We start from the raw sequence: 23,906 nt of genomic DNA, 5'->3' as shown, positions 1-23,906 counted from the left end.
TGGAAAGAACTAGGACTTTATATTTTTGGTCACGTAAGTTTTCTAGGTGAGGAAAACAGCTAAAGGAGTACAGTTAACTCTAAAACTTACTAGACAAAGAGCCATCACACCTGGGACATGTCTTCCCTAATCCAAGTCTGTGTCCTGCTCATGAAGACAGCTTTCCAGGTGCCTACGAGAGATCGCTGTTATCTCTTTTCAGAGTGATTTTAACATGCATTCATAGGTATAATTTTCTACCTATCCAAAAAAAATTGTGGATAGAATTTTATACTTTATTTTTTAGTATAAAAGAGGGAAATGTTCAATATCTTTTGAAAGCTTATGATTCAGTTAGAAAATATATCAGGTCATATTCAGGTGTCTCTTAACTTAAATCCATCTTCTTGATGTTGGCATTATTTTTATTCCCACACTAAATTTTTAAAATTAATTTTAAATGTTATATTAAGAGCTGATAATGTAACTTCCGTGTTATGGCATATTTCTTTAAAAATGAAATATCAACTCTTAGATACAACCTGAGGCTATAGTAAAAATGAATTGTTAACATAGTTTAAGGTTTTTTCTATAGGTTAAATTTTAATCATGATAAGAGATAATAGCACATATGATAAGGGATATAATTAACTGAACTCTATCAAAACTTGAGACTGAGAAAGGGATATTAGGAAAATATTTTATTAGCAATGTTCCATTAGCATACAATAGTTAAAATTTAAAACCCACTTCATTATGCTAGAAATGTCTTTTTATTCAGATGCTCTTTGAAAGGATTATCTGGGAATTGAAGCTCTGTAAAACAAAAGTCAGATAAGATAATATTCAAGAATTGTGCTGGATAGAATTCTGAACTTTGCTTGCACTGATGCAGCCATTCTTTGATTAGCTCTTTAAGTAAGATATTCCTGTTCCTGCTCTTGGTCAGACAAAACAAACCAAGCAAGAAAGATAGGACATAGAAAAAGGAAGAGTGTCATGCCTGGTCAGATAGCAAGAAGTCTGATCTTGGCTCATGTGACACCAGCATTCTCTGCCAGAGTAGGCAGAGTGGGGTGTGAGAGAATTTTGTTATCATTAAGCAGTAGGTTTAGGTAACAGCTCATGATGCCCGTGTTGCCTGAGAACCAGAAAAGGGTAATAATAGAAGCAGCTTCTCTTCACTTTTTCCCACTGGCACACCAAAACGGCCTCAGATGACTCTGCCTCTTCCCTTTGTCAGGTTTCCTTGGTATGTGCAGCAAAAAGTTATTTGCTCTTAGGGCTACAGAACCTCTCTTTTAAGCTGAGTTCTTGGTACCTTGGGAAGATTTATCCCAAACACTGAGATTCTCTTGGTTCAGTTTACAAATGTACTTGTTTGTGTGATGACTGTCATTTCTGTCAGTGTAACTTCTGTCTTGGGCCCAAAACCATCGAGAAAGAAAAATTAAAGGCAAAGATAGTAGCTGGTAAAATGGTCTGCTGCTGAGTCATGAGGACTGGTACCCCACAGAAAAGTCACATGCTGTAGTTAGTGCCTGGAACCCCAAGGCTAAGTAAGTGGAAACCCAGACATCACTGGACAGGTGTCTTAGCCAATCAATGAGCAGAAACTTCCGTGATAGACCTTGTCGCACAAAAACCAAGGTAGAGAGGGACAGGGAAAGACACACAGCTTTGATGTCCAGTTTACACATGCACTCATGCATGTACACAGTGCACATATAAACATACAACACTTGTGCACACATACACACACCACCACCACCACCAACAAATTGAATAAATATAAAAGAAAGTAAGATATGATCCACGTTAACAATTCACCTTTTCCTAATAGAGCGTTTTAGTTGTCACTTGCCACTGGAAATCAGTTGCCACTTTGTCCCACCAGTGTGTGTCTATGTTCTGGAAAGGGTGGGTCTATTAGTTGCTGTGTCTGTCTAGGTACATTCCCCATTTAGAGCCTGCTGTAGTAGTCTGTTGAGAGTACTCTACATAAATATAATATGATATTTTATACTATGACTTGAGGACAGCAATAAGGAGCTATGAGGTAAAAGCTGGACTAGATTTAGTCTTGCAAAGAGAAGTACATCCTAGTAGTGACTGCCAAGTTTTCATAGTGGGAATTTCTGAAAACCCAGACAAATCAAGTCAAGAAACCCAAATCAAGTGATCAATAGCTCATTTGGATATTTCTTAGAATTATCTACCCAGCACTTTTTCTATGGACATAGATGCACAACTATTTAGACTTATATTGTAGTCTAGAAGGATGATGAACACACACAATCATAAACAAATAAAGGAGTATTGTAAAGCTTTGGCACAGTAGAGCTGCAGAGGAAGATGTGGGGTTGGGATGGGATGGTACCATCACTCAATGTTATGGATACTTTCCTTGAGGATGATAACTGTAATTTCAATGGCAATGCTTAAATATTCACAGTGAAATGTAATGCACTGTTTATAATTATTTCTTTCCAATTTTTCCTATTGAAATTCTTACATGGCAGCCAGGCATGGTGGCCCACACCTCTAATCCCAGCACTCTGGAGCAGAGGGAAGCTGATTTCTGTGAGTTTGAGGCCAGCCTGATTAACAGAGCCAGTTTCAGGACAGCCAAGGCTACAGAGAGAAACCTACCCTAAAAAACTGGGTTTTTCTACATGAAATATGATACAAACTGATATAAGATTGGGACATAGCAATTAATTTAAAAATTAGTATATAGAAATTTTATGAATAGAATATAACTATTAAAGATTTTGTCAATATGATTTTACATTAATAAGATACTAATATTTTATTAAAGGGACATAGTTATAATGGAAAAGCAAAATTTCTTTAACTTGAAATTTTTTAATATAATTTCTTTAAAGATTAAAATTTAATTACATAATTTACCCTTTCCCTCTCCTTCCTTCCTTCAGCATCTTCCATGTCCCTCCCTCACTTACTCTCTGTTAAATCCATGACCTTTTCTTTTATTTATTATTTTATACAAATACATAATACATATATAGACATGAATCTATAAATGCAACCTGCTGAGTCTGGTCAGTGTTGTGAATATGTCTATGATTTCAAGACTAAGCACTTGGAATTGGATAATCAATTAAGGATCACATCTCTCGGGAAGACTGACTGTCCTGTTCTGAGCTCTGTTCCTTGCTCTGTTTATTTGTCTCGGGTAAAGCCCTGTGAGGGTTCCTTCTCCCTCACTGCATGTCTATCTGTGTTGTCACTCTTCAGGGCTTTCTAGGCAGCCATGTTGTTGAGGTTTCATGGATGAAGCATTTCATCTGTGTCATTTCTAGGTCGGGTACTCTGGCCCTTGATATCCTCCTGTCTACTCTTCAGTGATGTGACCCGAGTCTTGAGTGCAGAAGTTGTGTTGTAGGTGTCTCCATGGTGACCGAGGACTGCACATTCAGTTGTTATCAGCGTTGTGTGCAGTTGTGGTTTCTGTAATAGTCTACATCTTCTGTGGCGAGGAGCTTCTTGGATGAAGCATGAAAGCTACATGGGCCTGTGTTTGTAAGGAGAAATAGTTAAAAAGCAGTCAGGAGTTAGGTTTCTATGTCTGGTACTGGTTTGATAGATAATCTATGGCTCTTGGGAAATATTGTCAACCCAAGCAGCATAACTTTATCCCAGGACTGGAGAGCCAAAGGCAGGCAGATCTCTGTGAGTTTGAGGGCAGGCTGGCCTACATAGTGAGTTTCAGAATAGCCAGGGCTATATGATGAGAACTTTTTTCAAAGACTCAACCAACCAACCAAATTGCAACAACAAGAAGAAAGATAAACATGTGCACACACTCTTGTATGTACTATATCTAATTGTAAGTTACTGTAAAATAACGATTCCTTTTGACACTTTAAATATCCTCAGATGAGTTAAAAATAATTCATTTTGTCTTTGACAGTCACTAGTGTCATTTTTAAATTATTCATTTGTGTAGAGAGTGAAAGATAATAGGAACATACTTGTGAAGACAAAAAGGGTTCTGTCTATAAGTAGATTAGGGTTGTAAGAAATATCTCTCAAGTGAAAAAATACAGTGTGTCATGACAAGTGTTTAAATGAAAGTGTGCATGAGGTTAGCAGGTGTGTAGAGCACTGGAACCTGTCTGCTTTGGTGTGAATGCAGGCTTTTCAGAGGAGGTGACAATAATATCTAAAGTCTACAGACTTCCTGCCTTCATGTACAGTTCTACTGTGACTACTCAGTTAGACCTCATGAGCTACTGAGCCACAAAGAGGCTAAATAACTCTTCTAATGTCACGCAGTTAGCAGAAGATCGCTCCTGGCTTTGAACTCAGACTCCACATGTTAGCCTTGTCAGGGCTTCCTCCTGTACTTCAAGGAGCCTTACTGGGCATAACAATGGGTCTTGTAATAAAATGGAAGGGAAGCCAGGGACTAAGGGCTTTCTTGTTTGCATGAGTAAACAGCACTGCCTACAGGTCCTTGATGATATTTCCACCTATTTACATGACAGAGAAAGTTCTTCTCAAACTCTGGGTAGTGATGATTTCATTCTGCTTCTCCTCAACCTTTGAAGGGGGCCCAGTGGTCCTTTGGACCTCTGGTATCTACTTAGTGGGTTCCAAGTTCCCCCTGCTCTCAGGAGGTAACTTGAGTACTGGGGAAAGTACTGTTCATTATCTGTCCCTGTACAGCCCCTGCTGGCTTCATATTATTATAATCCTGTTTTAAAGTTTTCTTTACTGGAACAAATCCGTTCCATTCGGATTGTCGCGAACCATCCGGAATAGCAAGCCCCTCAGTAGCATTTGTGTGTCACCTCTTTCACATCACTTGTCTGCTGGACTGAGAATTTCTTCTCACTGAAAATGGGTCGGTCCATTTACAGGCAATAACACGGTGGCTAATGTTCATTCTTGGGAAAACTGAAATGTGTGCCTTTCATCCTATTATACTGATCCACCAGCTTCAGATTATCTGATTGTGCAGCTTCTCATTTTCCTCCAGTATCTTAATGCTATTATTAACAAGAATTCTGTTGCTAATGGTTTTGGAAAATAATATGTGCTTTCAGCCACTGCCTGTATTTCTATGGTTTCATCTGATTTAGCTGGAGTTTGATAGTTTTTTCAAAGGCTGCTTGTTGCAGATCAATGTGAGGAGCCCTAATATTTCTCTAGATCAGCTTCCAGTGTCCTACATTTTACTAGAAGACAATGGGATTAATATGTTGTCTACTAGACAGTAAGCAAAAGTGTTTTAAAACATGTGGTTTATAATCTACATTCTTTATTACTAATACATCTATAGATACATTTACATAAAATATATATTTTATTTATGCATAAAAACACATTTAATTTTTGGGTGAAATTTGAAATACCTTATGTTTTAAATAATCAGTTATTTTTAGAAAACAATTAGCAAAGAATAATTGAAAATTTTAACCATACAAAATTATATTTTAGAATAAATTGTAGGACTATACCCTCCAGATTTCTATTCCATTTCTTTTATGTTCTTTTTATGCACATAATTACCTTTTAGATGTTGATTTTTAGATAGCTTTGTCAAATAGAATACCATAATTCCTAGAGTACCATAGTTTTTCTTTATTTACAAACTTAAATATTTATTGTTTTGAAAAATGCCTTTATTTGTTTTCAATAAAATCCAAATCCAGCTATATCTACGATTATTGAGATATCATTCTTTTTTTCAATTTTATACATTTTTTTAAAAAATTTTGCTTACTTTACATATCAACCACAGTTTCTCCTCCTCTTCCTCCTCCCTCTTCTCCCACAACGCCCCCCAAATCACCCCTCATCCACTCCTCAGAAAGGGTATGGCCTCCCATGGGGAATCAACAAAGCCTGGCATATTCGAAGCCTGGCATAGTCAGGTGAGACAGGACCAAGACCCTCCTCACTGCATCAAGGCTAAGCAAGACATCCCACCATCTGGAATGGGCTCAAAAAGCCATCTTATACACCAGGGATAGATCCTGGTCCCGCTGCCAGGAGTCCCACAAACCGTTCAGGCTACACAAGTGTCTCCCACATGCAGAGGACCTAACTGACTTTGGGTCAGTTGCCTGTGGATTTCCAAGCCATGCTCTTGACCCCTCTTGTTCATGTAACACCTCATCTCTCTTGTCTTTTTTTTTTTTTTTTTAAAAAAAACAGTTTCTTTTTCATTTCAAATCTGTATAAGTGATTGTGCTGGTCTTGGAGCAGAAATGAAAACACCTAAGGTTTCTGGCCTCGGAATTTTTCTTTCTGAGAATGTCTCTGAATAACTTCTATCAAGAGTCAGAGAGAGAGAGAGAGAGAGAGAGAGAGAGAGAGAGAGAGAGAGAGAGATGCTTTATCTGTGCAGTTGCTCACAAGCATGCGAACTACAGTTTCATCAGACAGAATGGATGCCAATTGTGGCAGCAGAGGTTTAAAATCCCACTCTGGGGAGGCAGAAACAGGAAGAACCCTGTGGACTTGCTAGCCAGCTAGCCTGGCCTAACTGGTGCACTGCAAACCAAAATGACTGTCTCAAAGAAGGCAAACAATATTCCTGTGGCTGATTTTACTATGGACTTCACATTCATGCCACAGCTGCAAACTCTTAAACATGAACATATACATAGACATATGCACACAAACATGCATACCTACTCGTAAGAAATAAGCTCCTACTGTTTATTTGTCTAACAAAGTTTCTTTTGCTCATGGCAGTCGCATGAGATGTCCCCTTTAAAATTTCCTCCACCTGTACCCTGTTTTTTTCAGAATAGCATAAAAGGGAAGAAATAGATTTCTTATGATGATTCTTTGGTTTGTAACATGGCCTTTTCATAGTTGTGTGTGTGTGTGTGTGTGTGTGTGTGTGTGTGTGTGTGTGCGCGCACGTGAGCGCCAGCGTGCACTCTGTTCTTCTCCATCCCTCTTGCCCACTGCTCGCAAACAAATGGCCACAGTGAAGGAGGGAAAGAAATGAGACACTATGATGAAATCTGTTACTTTGTAGACTAATCTAAAAATTAATTTTAAAAAATTGAGCATGGACAAAGTACAATTTTAATAAAAGCTATTTGTGTTTTTACACAATATCACATTTTTAGTTGCCTTTTGAGGTCATACCCTACCTGTAGTGAAAGCTACAGAGTAATTTTCCAGCACAGCAGATTCCGCTTGTTTGTTGTGTTTAGACAGGGCCTTGATATGCTGCACATATTAACATTTGAATTCACAACCCTTTTGCCAACATCTCTGGAGTTCAAGGATTCATAGACTTGTATCACCTACCCCAGCAAATGACACTTATTTAATTATTCTTTTAAAAATCATCATTGGGATTATGATTATTCTCGCATAGCTATTTGCAGTCCACACACTCACTGTGCATGCTCAGTAGGGTCCTGGACTGTTCCTTTCGTTCAGATCCATACATGACCCTCACATGTTTTTGTTTAGGCCTCAAATGGACTTTGTGAGAATTTTAGGAGGATTTAAGATATATTTACTAATTTTCAAAAGTGTCCTAAAAACATAGCATGACAAAATGAAGAGTGACAGTCTACGAGCAGAGAAGAGTGCTATGGAAATCAGGCCAGGCTCTACAGTGGAGGAAAAGCCACACGGTCGACACATTTAAGTCATCACAGAGCTGATTCCCAATGACCCCTTTCCTCAAAAATCTCAAATGTGATCTGTTGATGAATCAGCTGGCGTTCCCTATCCAAAAATGTTTGAGAAATATTCATTTTAAAAGTTTCCATTTCATTATAAAAGTAAATAATATGAGTTAAAATAAAAGTAAAGTACAGGATTTTATTGTGCATTTTAAGAAAGAAATTATTAAAATACTAGAGAAAGAATTGCCATCAAACCCTTATTATCATTTGCAATCACTGCTCCGTGATGATAAAGTCTTACTCTAAGTAAAAATTTTATTTTTACCTTGTCATATTGATATTTTAGTTAGAACTATTTTTTTCTCATTATATCATATCCAAGCTCATCACATAAACAATGATTATAAATTCAAACAGCAATGGTTGGCAGAGTAGGTCAAATGTAGTTCCTTGTGTATAATCATGCATGCCTAAACTTCACTGAAAGTAAGAGAGTTTCATTGTGATTTAATAAATAATTAAATAAGCCCCTTTAATAAATAAACAAACTCTAAGTTGGCTTATTTTGGGAAGGTTGACACCTTGTTCTATGTAAATGAAGTTTTCTGAGCAGATGATTTGAAGAAGAATAGACAAATAGCACTGGAAGAAGAGAGGTCGAGAATAATAATGAGCACTGCTTTATGACATCCTGTACTGATCTAGGTAATGGGGGGAAGTCTAGGAGGCACAGTGATGAAATTCCTGATGTAAAATATGGTGATTAGGACTCAGGTCCAGTGAAAAAGTGTGGAGAAAATAAAAAAAAAAGGAAGTTTGGGGAAATGAAATTCCATACATTGTGTTTAACTTTGTTTTAATTGGCCTTTGACAAACCCTCACAATGCCCATTGGGAGAATTCTGATCTAAGAATGGTAGGAAATAAGGACTACTATAATGATCTCCTCAGTAATCATTGCTTCTTTGGAAAAAATATTAGACTTAGGGCATACATATCTTTGGCCCTCTTTAATAAGTTATAAAGAATCATTGAATTGAAATGGACTTGCCTTAAATATTCTTGTCTGTCTACAAGGTTCTTGTTAACTCCTGTTTGAGAAAGTAAATCCTCTTCATGGAGAATCCACTACATGATTTTAGACAAGTTGCATTTAAGTTATAGGGTTCCAGCTCTTGCACATGTTTCTTAAGGTGAATCTTTCCTTATTCTATAAACATTTATAATACCTTTAACTTAAATTTGAGCCAGACAAAGGCTTCTAACTATGTTTAATTCTAAATCACACTATTGAGTAGACTTGCCTAATGAAGCACTAGAAAGGATTTGGAAGTTGATTTTAAAATATATGAAGTCTAAAAGGAGCTTGGGACTTTACAAAGTTATTGACCCCTTATTTACATATGTGAAGCTTAAAAGAAAGCTCTGGTCATATTTAAGATAGCCGAACATCCAGCCTAAACTACAAGCCCAGGTCCCTGTGAAAGTAGGAGCCCTAGTTCCCTGTGAGAGACTCTATTACTAAAGGTAAACAACTTCCTCAGGCCACCTAAGGTTGACACACACACACACACACACACACACACACACACACACACACACACACACACTCCAAACAGCCTGATAAGGAACTGATCAACAACTAGAAGGGACATGCTATATTCCTCTTTTCTTTTCCAATTTTCGAACATAACATAACTTTTTTGGAATTTTTGTTATGTATGCTGCTCATACATTTTATGTACTTGTGCATCTTTCTAGAAGAATCACGGGTAGAAAATAAGCTACTTAGGAACTTTTTAAATGTGGGATGATGTTTAATGTGAGGATGAGTATAGAATTTTTGTAAGAAGTTTTAGGTGTTTTTACTTTTTAGAGGTAGATATTATTCCATAGTTGTAATTTGTAGATAGATTTCTCAGATTACCTGCAAAGCTAAAATGATAGTTTTGGTTAGCCCTTGCTTAAAGACTATGTTCTGTGGATTTAAGTTTGATGCCAGTGTCTGAGCTTTTTAACTGAAGGGAAATAGATTACCTGTAAAGCTGTGTTTCTGAAGCCTTCCTTCTATGTCTACACGATGAGAGCATCTGTCTCTATGTGGACTCATCAGCCCCTTCAGTTCCTGATTACCACCCTTCATGTTTTCTGCTTACATCACCAGATTCTTGTTAGAGTGAGATTGTGAATTTTCTAATTACAATTCATCTTTTTAAATATGTTTCAAGAAATGGGATTAATAAAAGAAAAATTCTTTATATACTTGAATATATAGTCAGAAATACCATCTGGTCATACATTTCTAATATAGAAGCAACAGATTGGAATTAAAGGGACCTAGTAAGGAAATTACTCTTTGTACTCCTAAACACTTCCTGTCTTCTGTGGTAATTAAATGGAAGTGTAATTTGACTAGTAGTATAATTGTGAGGAAAAACATCAGTCTTTGTATAAGTTGTATTTTCCTGCATAAAATGTATACGCCAATTATTCAGATAAGAGGGAATTTTAAACATAGCTTCATGGATTATGTAGTTATTATATAGTTTGTACCCATTTGCCACATTAATTTGATTCTTTTTGATGATATAAAAATAAAATACAGACAGTTTGAGAAGTTATATCTGTTCTTTAGATGTTTTTCTTTTATATTTTAAATTTCAGATTTATAAAGCTGTCTGAATATTGTAAATGGAGACTGTGGTTTTGCTTCCCAGCTACCCAAACCCAAATAACCACACAGAGACTATATTAATTACAACACTCTTTGGTCAACAGCTCAAGTGTATTCCTAGCTAGCTCTTATGTCCTAAATTAACCCATTTCTATTATTTTATATTCTACCACGAGTCTCGTGGTTTGTTAACTCACATCTGCCTGACTCTTCCTTCTTTCTCATTGCATTCAGGTTAATTTTCCTGCCTCGCTCTATTTTGCCAAAGCAGCTTCTGTATTAACCAATGGTAATAAAACATATTCACAGCATACAGAGGAAAATCTACATCAGAATACCAGGGAAAATTACTGATTTCCTTACATCCACATTCCTTAAATGCATGAGTATTATTATTTTACTACACATCTACATTTTGTGCTTCTTCACTTAGCTTTCTACCTCTCCCCCTTCTCTTTCTAATTCTTTCCTCAAAACTCTTCTTTTAATTAAGACTATGTGGTAGACTCTTGTTCTTATATTCTGCAGAACATATTATCTCAATCAAAAGAATCTTTTTCATAACTACAGTTCAATATTTAAACCAAGAAATAAGAAGCTTGTGAAAGAGTAATAGATTTCACATATTTTTAGGGGTGAATCTAATAATGGCTTCAGTTATTATGTCTTTTGTATGCTTCTACACTGTAATATTTATGAAGCTTTGTTTTCTGGCACAAATAGTTTTGAAAGGTACTGCTAATTTATTTTGGAGAATGTCCCTTAATTTGAGTTTGTCTGATGTTTCCTCATAATCAGAGTCAAATTATGATAGACTTAAAAAATACAGTTGTATAAGTTATCTATTTTATAACAACTTGCAAGCTAGTTATTTGTCATAATTGCATCACAGATGATATTTATCTATAACTTCGTGGAAGAAATTATTCCCCTAGAAAGTTTTTATATGTGTCTCATGATGAACAAGCTTGCCTAAATTATGAAACTCTTGTCAATTTTATGATATATATGATCAAATCGAATGTTCTAGAACTTTCCAAAGAAATCAGTAAAATGTGTAATAGTGTCTATCTTTTCTTCACAGTCAGCTCTGGGTGCCCACAGGATCGAAGACACTCTTCTTCGTCCTTACATGAACTCAGATTCCTGTCACAGCTGACAGAATCCGCTTTGAAGCTGGAAAAAAGCATTCAGGAACTGTTTGAAGAGGCGTTTTTATTGCTTGAGATGCCCAGGAATGCTCCAGGTACTGTGCTCTTTAGTTAGTCATGCATAGACAATTTTTCCCTGAATGCTCCCTGCCACTTTTAATCTGTACCATTATTTGAAAGAAGTACATGATGAAGTTGTTTGCATTAATATTCAGCATGACACATAGTGTAGGCTTTTTTTTTTATTGTTTGCACTTTGAGCGTCCTTAATTCTGATGGGCAAAAACTTCCTAAGTTTGTTTGGATAATTGCCCTTGGCTAGTATTGTATCTTTTTCCTTGGGAAGAACCACAGGCTGGCCTGTTGAAAGACTGAACAGACTGGGTGGCAGAGCACCTGTGCTCTTGCCACAAGAAGCCAGGTGACCTCCTCCAGCAGCTTTCCGAGTCTCCTTAGGCCAGAGCTCTCTCACCTTCCCAGTAGACTTGTAGGAATACACCAAGTTCTCTCTTTGTAGGCCCCAATACTTCAGATTCCAATATCAAAAGTGGAGTTGTGAAAATTAAATAACTTATCATACTAGGTCATGCATAAGATTTTTAAAAGTTATGATTACCAGATGTGATTTATTACACTGTGAGTTATTTAATTTTGTAATGTATTATTCTAATTTAATTGAAACAAAATCTCTTTGAAAACTATTTTACTGTGTAGGTTGAAATAGTGTTTCTGACAATATGGGTAGCAGTCAAAGGATATGGCCAAGACACACTGTTGTCTCATGTATACCTTTTCTTCACCATGACGGCCACAGTTCTCTTTCACATATGACCATGTGTGGCGTGCTGAGAAAGTGGCTACATCTTCAAAACAAATTGAGAAAAGCAGGAATTCAATAAATTTTTTAACATGCAAACCCCATATCTAAGAACAATAAATCTTTAGCTTCTGCTTGAATACATAGTTCTGTACTTTTTTATTTACTTTGACTTGTGTATTAGAAAAGATAGTGGCTGGGGATGAAGTTTCTTTTATGTTTAGCACAGGTAAGCAATTTTCTGTCTTTCAGGTTAACTTTAGGTAGCACTGTTCTAAAGTAATACAGATTGTTGTATTTGTTCATTTTCTATTACTGTAACAAAGTTTCTGAGCCTGGATAATTTAGAAAGGAATGGGGCTTATTTACCTCATAGTTTTGGAGAAAGTCCAAAATGTATGCTGACTCAGGTGAGCACCCTCCCAAGGGTGGGGCTGCCAGTACCCACCCATTGCATTCTCCCTCTCCGGTGCCCTCCATTCTTTTACTACCATCTGGAAGACTAAGCTTCTAACATCTGAGCTCTTGTAGGCATACTCCAATTATAGCCAACCTGTAGCCATCACTGTACCAAATTTCCGCTCAGTAGACAAAACAAGGGTGCAGTACAGAGTTCTGATGCCAGCAAGAATGTAAGACAGAAAATGCTTTAAGCAAAAACCAAACAGGAACTGTTGACTAAATTAAGAGATAATGAGAGCTTTAATTGCTTGTCTAAATGGAGTTGATCTGAGCTCAGAGAATTTTAAACCCTAAGACTTACAAATTTTTGGTGCTATGTTAAGGCCTCACAGAATTGATATTAGCTACTGGTGCTCATCCATCATGACCAGCCAAGATAATGTGTTCTCACTTTTCTATGTTCAGTTCTCTTTAGATGAAAAACAAAAAACAAAAAAACCCTGAATTCCATGTACATCTTGTTTTCATCCTAGTACAGCCTTTGACAGTATGTATCAGTTATGAGAGAGCTTTGTTCTTAATTGCAACATGACTAATATTGTTAGAGGAATGTTGTAAGGACATAAAACTGAAATAGGCAAGATCTGAAGAAAAGATTTTCGCTGTTGATTTTAGGGGAAAAAGAAAGGCGTATTCCACTGTATTAGATTAGGATTGAGCCTTGGTGAGGCTCGCAGACACTTCACACTCAAGAGCAGGCATTGCAATTATTATGTGAAGTCAAAAAATCTCTGTAATCACATCATAATTTACAGTTGCTGTTAACCCATATTTGTGGGTTATCAAATTCAATATTTAAGAGTAATTTTTGAGTAATGTCTTAGTAGTAAAACATCTCTTTTTGGCTATTTGTATTCTTTAATTTTTCAAAATATTTTTGTGCTCTAACAATATTTTTAATAATTCCCTAACATTTAAAATAATATGTGCTGTCAGGATATATTTAATACAGATTTGTTCAATGAATAAATGAGGTTAATGTGTTAAAATTTCTCTAATTCACTCTAGGTTCACTTCATATTGATGATCTAGAATTGTTTTTAAAAATAAGCCAAAAAGTTTATGCACGTGTGTGTGTGTGTGTGTGTGTGTGTGTGTGTGTGTGTGTGTGTAAGGAGGAGAACAACTTGCAGGATTGGTTCTCTCTTCCCACCATGTGGGTTCCAGGAATTCAACCCAGGTTGTCAGGCTTGGCAGCAAACACCCCCACTTGGAGCCATTCCACAGGCCCTTGTGATATATGCTTTCTTTGAAGTTGAAATTCATGGGTTTGGGTTTAGTCTTGTTTTTGTTTTGTGTAAGACAACCAAGATTGCTTCAATCCTACACAACTTTATATAAATGACTGTAAAGAATGATCTGAAAGGAAATTGTTGGGGGGGGGAACTTATGTTTCTTTGAGTGTGTCAGTGTTAATCAGTTCTTTTCAAAAACTTTGGCTTTTGAATTAGGAGGGAAAAGATACCTAAGATGAATTACTATAGAAAGCAAAAGGTACTTATTTGTATGGTTTTGCTAGAAACTCTTTCTGGAAGAGAATGGAGGGAAAGAGAGCAAGCCAGGTGGCTTCCTGGGTCCTGATTTTCGTTGGAGCATGTTTTATTAGCCTGATAAAAGTGGCCTCATGTGACTATATAATCCAAACAATATAAAAAAATGAAGGTTTTTTTCCCCCCATTTTCGGGATGTTTTAAAAATATCCAAATGCTTAACATCACATACAGGATGTAAAAAGATATTAATCACACATTTAACTTTGTATTTTAATGTTTACTCTTGGGAATCAGAATGTGAACAAGAGAATTGATAGAGACAGGATAAATCTTTTATGAGAAAGAAAATTTAATAGTTCTACTATTTGTTTTGTTTGGTCAGATTTGATGGTTTTCTGATTTCATTGTTGAGAAAGTGATTGACTGTACTGATGCCGTCCTGTGTCTCTTTTGTGTGATGGTATTTTTACGTGCTTGCTTTAGGTTTGATTTGGGGGGGGGGTCATTTATGATGCTCCTTCAGAATAAAGTAGTTCTCGGGCAGTTCCTCAATTTTTCCAAAGGTGGCATCTGAGATTTATCTAAACCAGGAGGCTTCTTGGCCCTCGTTTCTCTTTAGCACCAGCAACGACAAAGCGCAATGGCCGCTTCAATTGGATGTAAGAAGAACACTTAGGGTTTGTCTCAGAAGAATCAAAGATTTCAGATCTTCTGAAAGATTGTTTGTACTCTTAGGGGGTCTTAAGAGGGGTCAAATGGCTTCTAAGAGTTCCTTAGCTAGATGGTTAGGGGATTGTATTAGGGAGGCGTATGTAGTTAAGGTAAAGAGGCTCCTAGGGCTTCTAAAGCTCATTACTCTAGGACTTTAGCTGTTTCTTGGGCAGAGAGGTCGAAGGCTTCCACATTGGAAATTTGCAAGGTGGCCACCTGGGCTTCTCTTCATACTTTGTTATGGTATTATCTCTTGGATGTAGTCTCTTCTACAGATTCAGCTTTTGGTGGGAGGTTGCTTGTGAGCCAGAGAAGAGCAGTGAAGAAAAGAAAGACTTGCGCTTCCCACTCAGAGCTGCCAACAAGGCGAGTTGCCTTGAAGTGTGCACAATGGGAGCCTATGAAGACCAATTTGGGTGTGAAAGTGGATGTCACAGGGAAGTACTGCCAACCTCCAGTGCTGTGAAAGAGAGCAAAGTGGCAGTGTGCAAAATAGCCAGAAGTGTAAAATGAACCACAGAGAACTCTGTAGGGGAAGCTGTTGAGCAGCTGGAACTCTTGTGACCCTGTTTGCTCTTCTGAGGTTCTTAATCTAGGCATATACTTAGAGAACCCACTGTTGGTTTCATGCGAATAATTATGTTTCAAAGTCGAGCCAAAAGTAGATAATAAAGTGTGTACAGAATTTTCAATCTATTTTAAATATATACAGTAATTCCCCAGTTGTTCAATGAACTCGTAGAATTTTATTTTGTTAAGTTTTGAAATTGGCCAATTGAATGGCAAACAAATATAAAAATGTTGCAATGTTGTATTCATGAAATATTTTATTAACGTGTATTGATTGTCATTAATCCTATCTAAAAATGACTCCATTTACTTTTACACTTAAAGATAAGTTTCTTAAAAGTCTTTTAATTTTGGGGTATTATATTTTAAAGATTAATATAATTAATTGAAAGTCACTCATTCTAGAGTTATGAACCAGCAAGAAATGGCTTAGGAATATTGTCTTTGTCTAACTGGTCCTGAAGATAGGCAGATGGTTTCTACCATCTGGGCATTTTGTTTATTGAATAACTATAACATTCAGGAGTGAAATGTTAACTAGAAGGTAGTCAACTTCTTCCCTAAGACTTAAACTCTAGCTCTGCAATGTCACACAGTTACTTCCAGAAAGAGATCTGCAAAGATTATGCTTCAAGGGTAAGTATCTCTTAAAGTTAGCTACTTTCATGAGCTCCTGTAGAGTATTCAGATAAATTGGTTTTGAACATATGAATATCATTAAACTTTGGAACAAACCTAAGGGATATACAGTCAAGATGAAACTGCAACTTTTTTCTGCTTGTCTACTTTCTGGAAACAAGTACATCTACACATGTTCCTATATTAAAATAATAAATGATTGTCATCCTATTAAAAGTGGATAATTAGGAAAATGCAGGAACATTTCCTGAGAAAAGAGAAGGAAACAAATTCATAATAATTAATCCCAAAATAACCAACTGGGACAAAAAAGATGACTAAGACTAAGAGATGACATTAAGAACACTTACTCTTCCAGAAGACCTAGATTCAGTTCCCAGCACCTACTTTGAGCAGCTCACAGCTGCTTGTAACTCCAGTTCCAGGGAATCCAATGTCCTCTTCTGGCTTCAGCAGGCTGTGCATGTGTATGGTGCACATACATAAAATCTAAAACATACATATACACATCAAAAGAATAAATAAATTTTACAAAACAAGTATCAACCATTCTAGATGTGATTAGCATATGTAGTTTCAGGCAGGTTAAAATAACTGTGTAGAAAAACTACGCACCCAGTAGGTGCATTTAAATAAACATAGAAATATATGAATATATAGGGAATATATGCAGTAAGATGTTGATTGTATTAAAATGATGCAGGCATATACAAGATATAAAGCTCCTATAAATATACAACTTGATTAAGCCTCTATACTTATCATATTCATATTTGCTGTAGATTATGAAGAGTCTTCCATTGTTGTGTATTCATTGATAAACATTTAGCATTCTCTGCTTCATTTGTATGATGTCATACTTCATGATATTATGTCAAGTTTTCTTGAGCTATGGACAGTTGTCTTGGCCTGTATCTTACAATTGCCTTACTGTATCTGAAAGATAAGTTTATTAAGTGGAATGGTTAAATAAATAGTCAAGTTCACAAAGAAGATGAAAAGACACAAAGTAAAAATAAGAACTGCAAAATACATGTATGATAATGGATTCATATCCAAATATACAAAGAACCTTTAAAATTCAACAGGCAACCTGATTTTAGAATGCATAATATATCTGAGTAGACAGCTCACTAAACATGACAGATGGTGACTAAGCATAGGAAAATATGCAAAAAATAGTATGTCACCATGGGAATGCAAATTAAAATGAGATATTACTGTACACCTATTAGATGGCAAAAATCTTTTAAAAAATGCTAAAAATACCACTTTCTGACAAGTGTGTAGTAGAAAAGTAACTCTGTTCATTGCTGTTAGGAATGTAAAACGGTAGAGCATCTTTGCCCATCAGTTTGGCACAATCTTCCAAAACTCAACATAGTCTTACCATATGGTCTAGTCATTGCACTTCTAGGTGTTGATCCAAATGAGTTGAAAACTTAAATCCTTACAAAAACCTATATATGAATGTTTACAGCAGCTTTAATCATAATTACCAGAATTTGGAAACAAGTAAGATGTTTTTCAGTAGGTGAATCAATAAACAATTTGTGGTCTATCAATACAATGGAATATTATTCATCAATAAAAATAAGATGATCAAGCCATGGAATGATACTGAGGAACCAAGGTTGTTTATTGCTAAATCTAAAAAAAATTATATACTGTAAGATTCCAACTATATATTGTTACAGAAAAACAAAACTATAGAAACATTGAAATTGAAACTATAAAAACATTGCCAGGGAAAGGGGAAAGGAATAGGTACATGGGTTATATATCGGCAGGGGGAGTTTAGAATAGTGAAGCTATTCCATATGGACATATTAGTGGTAGAGAAACGAACTGTGTACGTGACAGTGTCCATAGAATTATTTAACACAAAGAGTAAATCCTATGGGAAACTGTAAGTATATGAAGTAATGTTTCAGTATCAGTTTATCAGTTGCACAGACATACAACATCACCATAAGATTTTAAACATAGAAAGACGGTTCAATATTTGCTGCTCTTGCAGAGATCCAATACACCCTTCAAGGGCGCTACAAGCCATCTGTTAACTGATTGACCACTTCTTAATAGCTTCAGAAGCTAGGGACGAAGAAGACTTTAACCTGCAGGTCATTTGGGGGACACTTACCCAAACAGGAGTGGAGGTGTTATTATCTAAGTAGGCATTCCTCTAGCATACTCAGAGTGAACAGATGTTGTAAGTAACTTTATCATTAGAATAAAACATACTTCTTTCTGAGGACTTTATTCCTTAGAATGTATTCACAATTAAATTCAAAGTATCACTCAGGAAGAAAACAGCACCCATCTACTAAATGAATTTATTGGTTAAAATATCTACTGAGAAAATTGCCAACAATAGAGAAACTGTTTCTTACAATTTCTTGAAGTCTAGTAAAAGAAAATAAAAATGGGATTATACTATGAAATTTATCATCCTATACGAACTCCAAGCAACAAAAAGGTATGCAATACATGATTCATTTAATCAAACTCTGGTTAATGCAAAGTTAACTCTGGTTAATGGAAAGTTTTTTTTCTTGTATTTAGTTACTAAATTTTGCACCATGGAAAGACTTCCTTTATTATAAAACTTAACAATAGCAAAAATAATTCCCTTTTAAGAGTTGGTGATTATATCTGTCCATTTCTGTCCCAATGTTTTTGTTTTTCAAATTAACAATTGTTAATAATTACTGAAAGCATATTTGTTCTCCTGATATACCGTTATGTTTCTATGCATTCTGTTCTTGATGATGATGTTGATGATGCTGATGATGATGGTGTGTGTGTACATGTGTGCAGGTGCATGTTTTTGTGTACAAGTAGAGGTTTCAAGCCAACATTGGGTGTCTTTCTTAATTCCTCTCCAACTTATTTAAATTTTACATTTGTGTTTACTTGTGTGTGCCTGTATGTGTACGGATGTTTACATGCCACAACACACATATGGAGATCAGAGACAACTTTTAGGAGTTCTTTCTGTCTATGACTTAGGTCATGGGAATCAAACTCATATCATCAGGCAATTGTCTTTACTTGCTCAGCCATCTTGCCGGGTCACCATATTATTTGTTTCAGACAGTCATTGGATCTGGAACATTACAATTGAGCTACACTAATTGGCCAAGAAAGCTCGTAGGATACTCTGTGCCTGCCTCCCAGTGCTGAGATTATAGTCATGGGCTCCAGGCTTCTGGTTGTATATGGGTGCTGGGGATCAATAAGAAGTACCCAGTCCACTTTCTAAACGGAGCTGTTTCTCCGGCTCATCTTTCAAGAAAGTGCTAGTATTTTATGTAACCCCATCAGCTTTAAGTGTGGTACTTAAACTCTGACTTCTGTGAAGCCCAGGCTTATTTTACACTCACAAAGTGTTTTCAGCCTATACCACCACACCAGACAAAACTGAACTTTTGAAATTAACAAGGAAGTTAATATTAATTTTTACTCATATGTCATCCTGTATTGTCAACATGAATATAGAGGAAGGATCTTTATTCTGCAGGTTATACATGCATGTATGCCAGATAGGAATATAATTATAAGCTGTTTAGATTTCATCAAGTTGTATATTTAAAAGGGGTCTCTACCTTGTATATGCCTGCATAATTGCAATACTGCCACCAGCTTGTATCTTACTGACTGTATTCCCTATTATTACACACACACACAGACACACACACACACACACACACACATAGTTATGTGTAATCACTGTGTATGTGATTTTCTATGTAATTAGTACATTAATCACTTCTAGACTAGTTGGTTCTTTTGAAAAAAAAAGATTAATTCACTAATATGTATGTGTGCGTGCCAGAGTATATGAATGTCCATCATGTGCATGCAGTCCCTGCAAAGGACAGAAGAGGGCATCAGAGTCCCTGAAACTGGAGTTACACTTAGTTCTGAACTTCCTGAAGTACCGGGGAACAGTCCTGGATCTTCTAGAAGAGCAGTAAGTGCTCCAACCCAAGTTTGTTCTTTTTAAATGAATGCTTTTGTATTTATTTCCTTTTCTTGGCTTAGGAATAGTGAAAAAATCTGATAAGGAAGCCATGGGAGAGAAACATATAGCAAATGAAGTCAGTGTTCCTCCAGAGCCATTGTTACCAGTTAAAGAGGTGAGACTTTATTCACATATAACATGGTTGCATTTCCATAAGTCTGTTGTGTATCAAAATATTTGAGTTTTCCCTTTGTTTCCAAATAATCTTGATTGAAATTTCCCTCAGAAGTTTTAGGCAAAAATTCAGAAGAGTTATCATCAAGTAACAGAAGAGCAGATGCTGATGAGAGTGGGAAGTAATCTGTGTGTACTGTTCGTGGGAATGGAAACTCGGCAGCCCCAAGGGAGATCAGTGTGGTGTTCCCACCAAAAAGAAAAAGGATGACTTTCCTGGGCCACTCCTTAGATCACCACACAATACAGCTACTTATTTATTTTCCTATGTCTCCATTTGCAATAGTCAAGTGATAGACTCACCCTAGGCACTTGTCAGTAGCATGGATGAATGAAAAACATATAGATTTATTCACACAATAGATTTATTCATTCATAAAGAACAAAGTTTCATGATGCATTATAGATACAAGGCTGTTGAAAATGTAAGGAATCAAAGAAAATAGGCTGGAGGAACATGACAGTTTGACCAGTTCTTTGTTTATTCAGTATGTATGGAACTAGAGATTATCACATTAAGTGAATAAGCAAGACTCAGAAAAACAGATGTTTTCTCTCAAAATGTGGATTCTAGATTATATAAGTCAAAACTTGTAAGCAGAATGGTGTTGAACTTGAATAAAGGAAGATCAGCTAGAGATGAGGGGTGAAAGAAAATATGAGAATAAAAGTGAATATGATCAAAGTACTTTGGATAAGTATGTAAAGATGTCATAAGAAGACCGATAAATTGGTACAAGTAACATGAGCTAACAATTTGAAAAAGTTTTTAACAAAAATCAAGTTGTCTCATTGTTCTCTTGCACAGTCCAGTTCATGAGAATGATATAAAAACAGAAATCAAGAAGAAACTTTTGTTCCTATCTTGGCTTAGGGTCTGTATTTTGAGAATGTGAACTGTAGGTAACCATTACAGAGTGATAAATGCTAATTTTTCCGAGGAAAGGCATGAAGGTCTGAACAAATGTCTTTGTTTATCTGTACAGGGTGCATTGCCATGCCTCTGCTCTGTTCTGTATTGTAGAGAATCATGTTGCCAGACTCCCCTGCCTTCTAGATCGTGGGAATGTCTGTATAATTAAAGATACTGAAATATTGGAGGGCAGAATTTGCAGAGAAAAATTGGGATTCCCTATCTCCTACTTCTGTGAGCCTGTGGCCTTGGCTGTGGCTCGTGCCTACACCACATTCTCTATGTGACTACAGTTCCTCATGGCAGCTGTGTCTTGACTTAGCCTCTTTTTCAAAGCACAGTAACGTGTTTGCTTTTTTAGTCTTGGTGTGATTGTGATTTGCTGCTGTGTTGTGCTTCATAGTTTGTGCTTGGCTTCACCAGTCTTCTGTCACCTAGGTTACTGTAAGTTACTTTTGCATCACTGCGACAAAACACCCAACAGAAGGTACTTAAGGGAAGAAGAATGTATTTGTTTTATGATTTCAGATTTCATCCCATAACTGGTCTAGAAGTATGACAGTAGAAACAGCTCGGTCCCTGTCACAGGAGCCTGACGTGGCTGGTCACATCATTGTGGCAAACAGGAAGCAGACAGTGGGACAGGAAGCATCCTAAACTGTTACAATCCAAGGGTATTTCCTTAGTGAGCTACTATGTCCTATATAGCTTACTATGTCCTACTTCTAACATTTCACTAGTTTCACCAGAAAAGAACTGGGAGGGAGGAAGCAAGTATGATCCTTTGAAAACCACTGCTGCAGAGGGACGCTGCAATCATAAGTCGCACGTGTAGTCAGTTCCCTGTATTAAACTTTCCTCTTGAAATTTTGTACATGGCTTCTGCTTTCTCAGTTAATGCTGAGTAATACACTGCCTGTATAGTTTATAACAGTTCTCAGCCTAGAGAGCAAAGGGTATGGTTAGGAGCACTCAGAAGGATACATAGTGCTTCAACAAGAAGAAAATCATACTCGGAATGAATCTAGCATTACGTAATAGAAAATAGGATTCAGCAATTTCTGACTGTTGTGCACTGAAAAGAAAGCTACTCAGTTTTCTCTTGTTTTCTTGGATTAACTAACAAATGTTCTTTATTTTAACTGGAATGTGTGTGATACCAAATATCAGATGGGAAGAAAAGAAACAAGCAATCTTTCATGAAGACATAGACTTTTAGAAGACAGTTTTAGGACATAGAGGCTTGCAGTTTTCTTTGTAAGGGTAGATTTATATCTTTGTTTCTTCTTCTTGGAGCAGAATTCATATGGCCAGCATATTACAGTCACATATCAGTTATAACAGGAAAAGATCATCCCTGTACAGACAGAGAGCAAAGCTTAGACAGGGATAGGGAAAGTGACTGCAGCCATAGCAATCAGGAACAATTCACCAAATATGTTCCTTGCATAAATGGAAGACTTTGATGAATATTTGTGCTCCAATAGAGAAATAAGCAAAAAAAAAAAAGATTAGGGCTTTATAGTTTTTCATTTTTATAGAGGTAGTTTCCTTTAGCGTATTTATCATTAATGTGTCCCATGAGAAGGGTGGGAGGGGGGGAAGGGTGGGAGGAGGGGGAGGGAAATGGGAGGCTGGGAGGAGGTGGAAACTTGTTTTTTTTTCCTTTTCTCAATAAAAAAAAAAAGAAGTTGCTGTTATACCACAGGCTGTAATTTTTCCACCTCTAGTGACCTATGTTTGATACCTGCATTCCAGGTGGAAGGAAAGAACAGATACCTGAGTTTTATCCTCTGATCTTCACTTATCAGTAAGGAGATTAAGTTATTGGTTAATTGTACTCAAATATAATTGAGAGATGGGTTTAAGCTCTATGTGCTATAGGATCAAATAAACTTTAGATAGAAAAGTTTAGTTACATTTTAAGTATCAAAAACAGGAGCTATTTATTATTTTGACAATAGATTTGGAAACTCATGAACTGTATAGAAACCATCTTTAATATTTTTGATAGTTGTATAAAATGTGTAAATGTGATGTTAGATAAATGTTTAACATGTTAGCCTAATTATTCTAATCTTAATAATTCATAGATTTATCCTGATTCATTAGTGTGTGTGTGTGTGTGTGTGTGTGTGCAAGTGAAAATACCTATGTGCCAGGTTACAGCAGTGAAAGTCAAAGCACAGTGTTCAGTAATCTATTCTTTCCTTCTACCATGGGATCTGTCCTCAAAAAAAAAAAAAGTCATCAGGTTTGCATAGCAAGTTCATTTGCCCCTGTCTTACCCCACTGAGCCATCTCAAAGTCCTGATTGCCACAGTCTTAGACTGAAAGGGACATGGAAACCATCCAGTTAAACTCAGTTTTCTAGCTTAAAACTCTGATATCAAGAAAAGCAAAAAATAGATCAGGGATTTAGGGTCTAGGGTCTACTTTTTAAAAGATTTTTATTAGACTTACTGTGTGTTTACGTGGGTAGGGGAATGGTACGTGCACCTGTTTGCAGGTACTGGAGAAGGCCAGAAAGGAAGGCACTGGATCACTGGAATTGAGCTGAAGGAGCTTGTGAGCCACCTGATATGGTGTTGTGAATAAACTCTAGTCCTCTGCGACACTCAGCAGCACAGTCTTTTCTCTAGCCCTCATCCCATAGTCTTCGGTAT

The 23,906-nt window shown here is 36.5% G+C and overlaps 1 protein-coding gene across 2 annotated transcripts in view; it reads left to right on the top strand.

The window, feature by feature from the left end:
• The window catches only part of Kiaa0825 (KIAA0825 ortholog), a 309,933-nt gene that overhangs the window by 89,106 nt on the left and 196,921 nt on the right, over positions 1–23,906 (top strand). For both annotated transcript variants that reach the window (XM_026783754.1, XM_026783752.1), the window contains exons 5-6: positions 11,368–11,529; positions 20,174–20,268. In XM_026783754.1, the coding sequence (XP_026639555.1) occupies positions 11,368–11,529; positions 20,174–20,268 (257 nt within the window). The remainder of the gene's footprint in view (positions 1–11,367; positions 11,530–20,173; positions 20,269–23,906) is intronic.

Source organism: Microtus ochrogaster, chromosome 19 (genome assembly GCF_000317375.1).
Source record: "Microtus ochrogaster isolate Prairie Vole_2 chromosome 19, MicOch1.0, whole genome shotgun sequence".
NCBI classification, from domain to species: Eukaryota; Metazoa; Chordata; class Mammalia; order Rodentia; family Cricetidae; genus Microtus; species Microtus ochrogaster.
The sequence above is the reverse complement of the archived record's forward strand: the minus strand, read 5'-3'. Positions and strand labels throughout refer to the sequence as shown.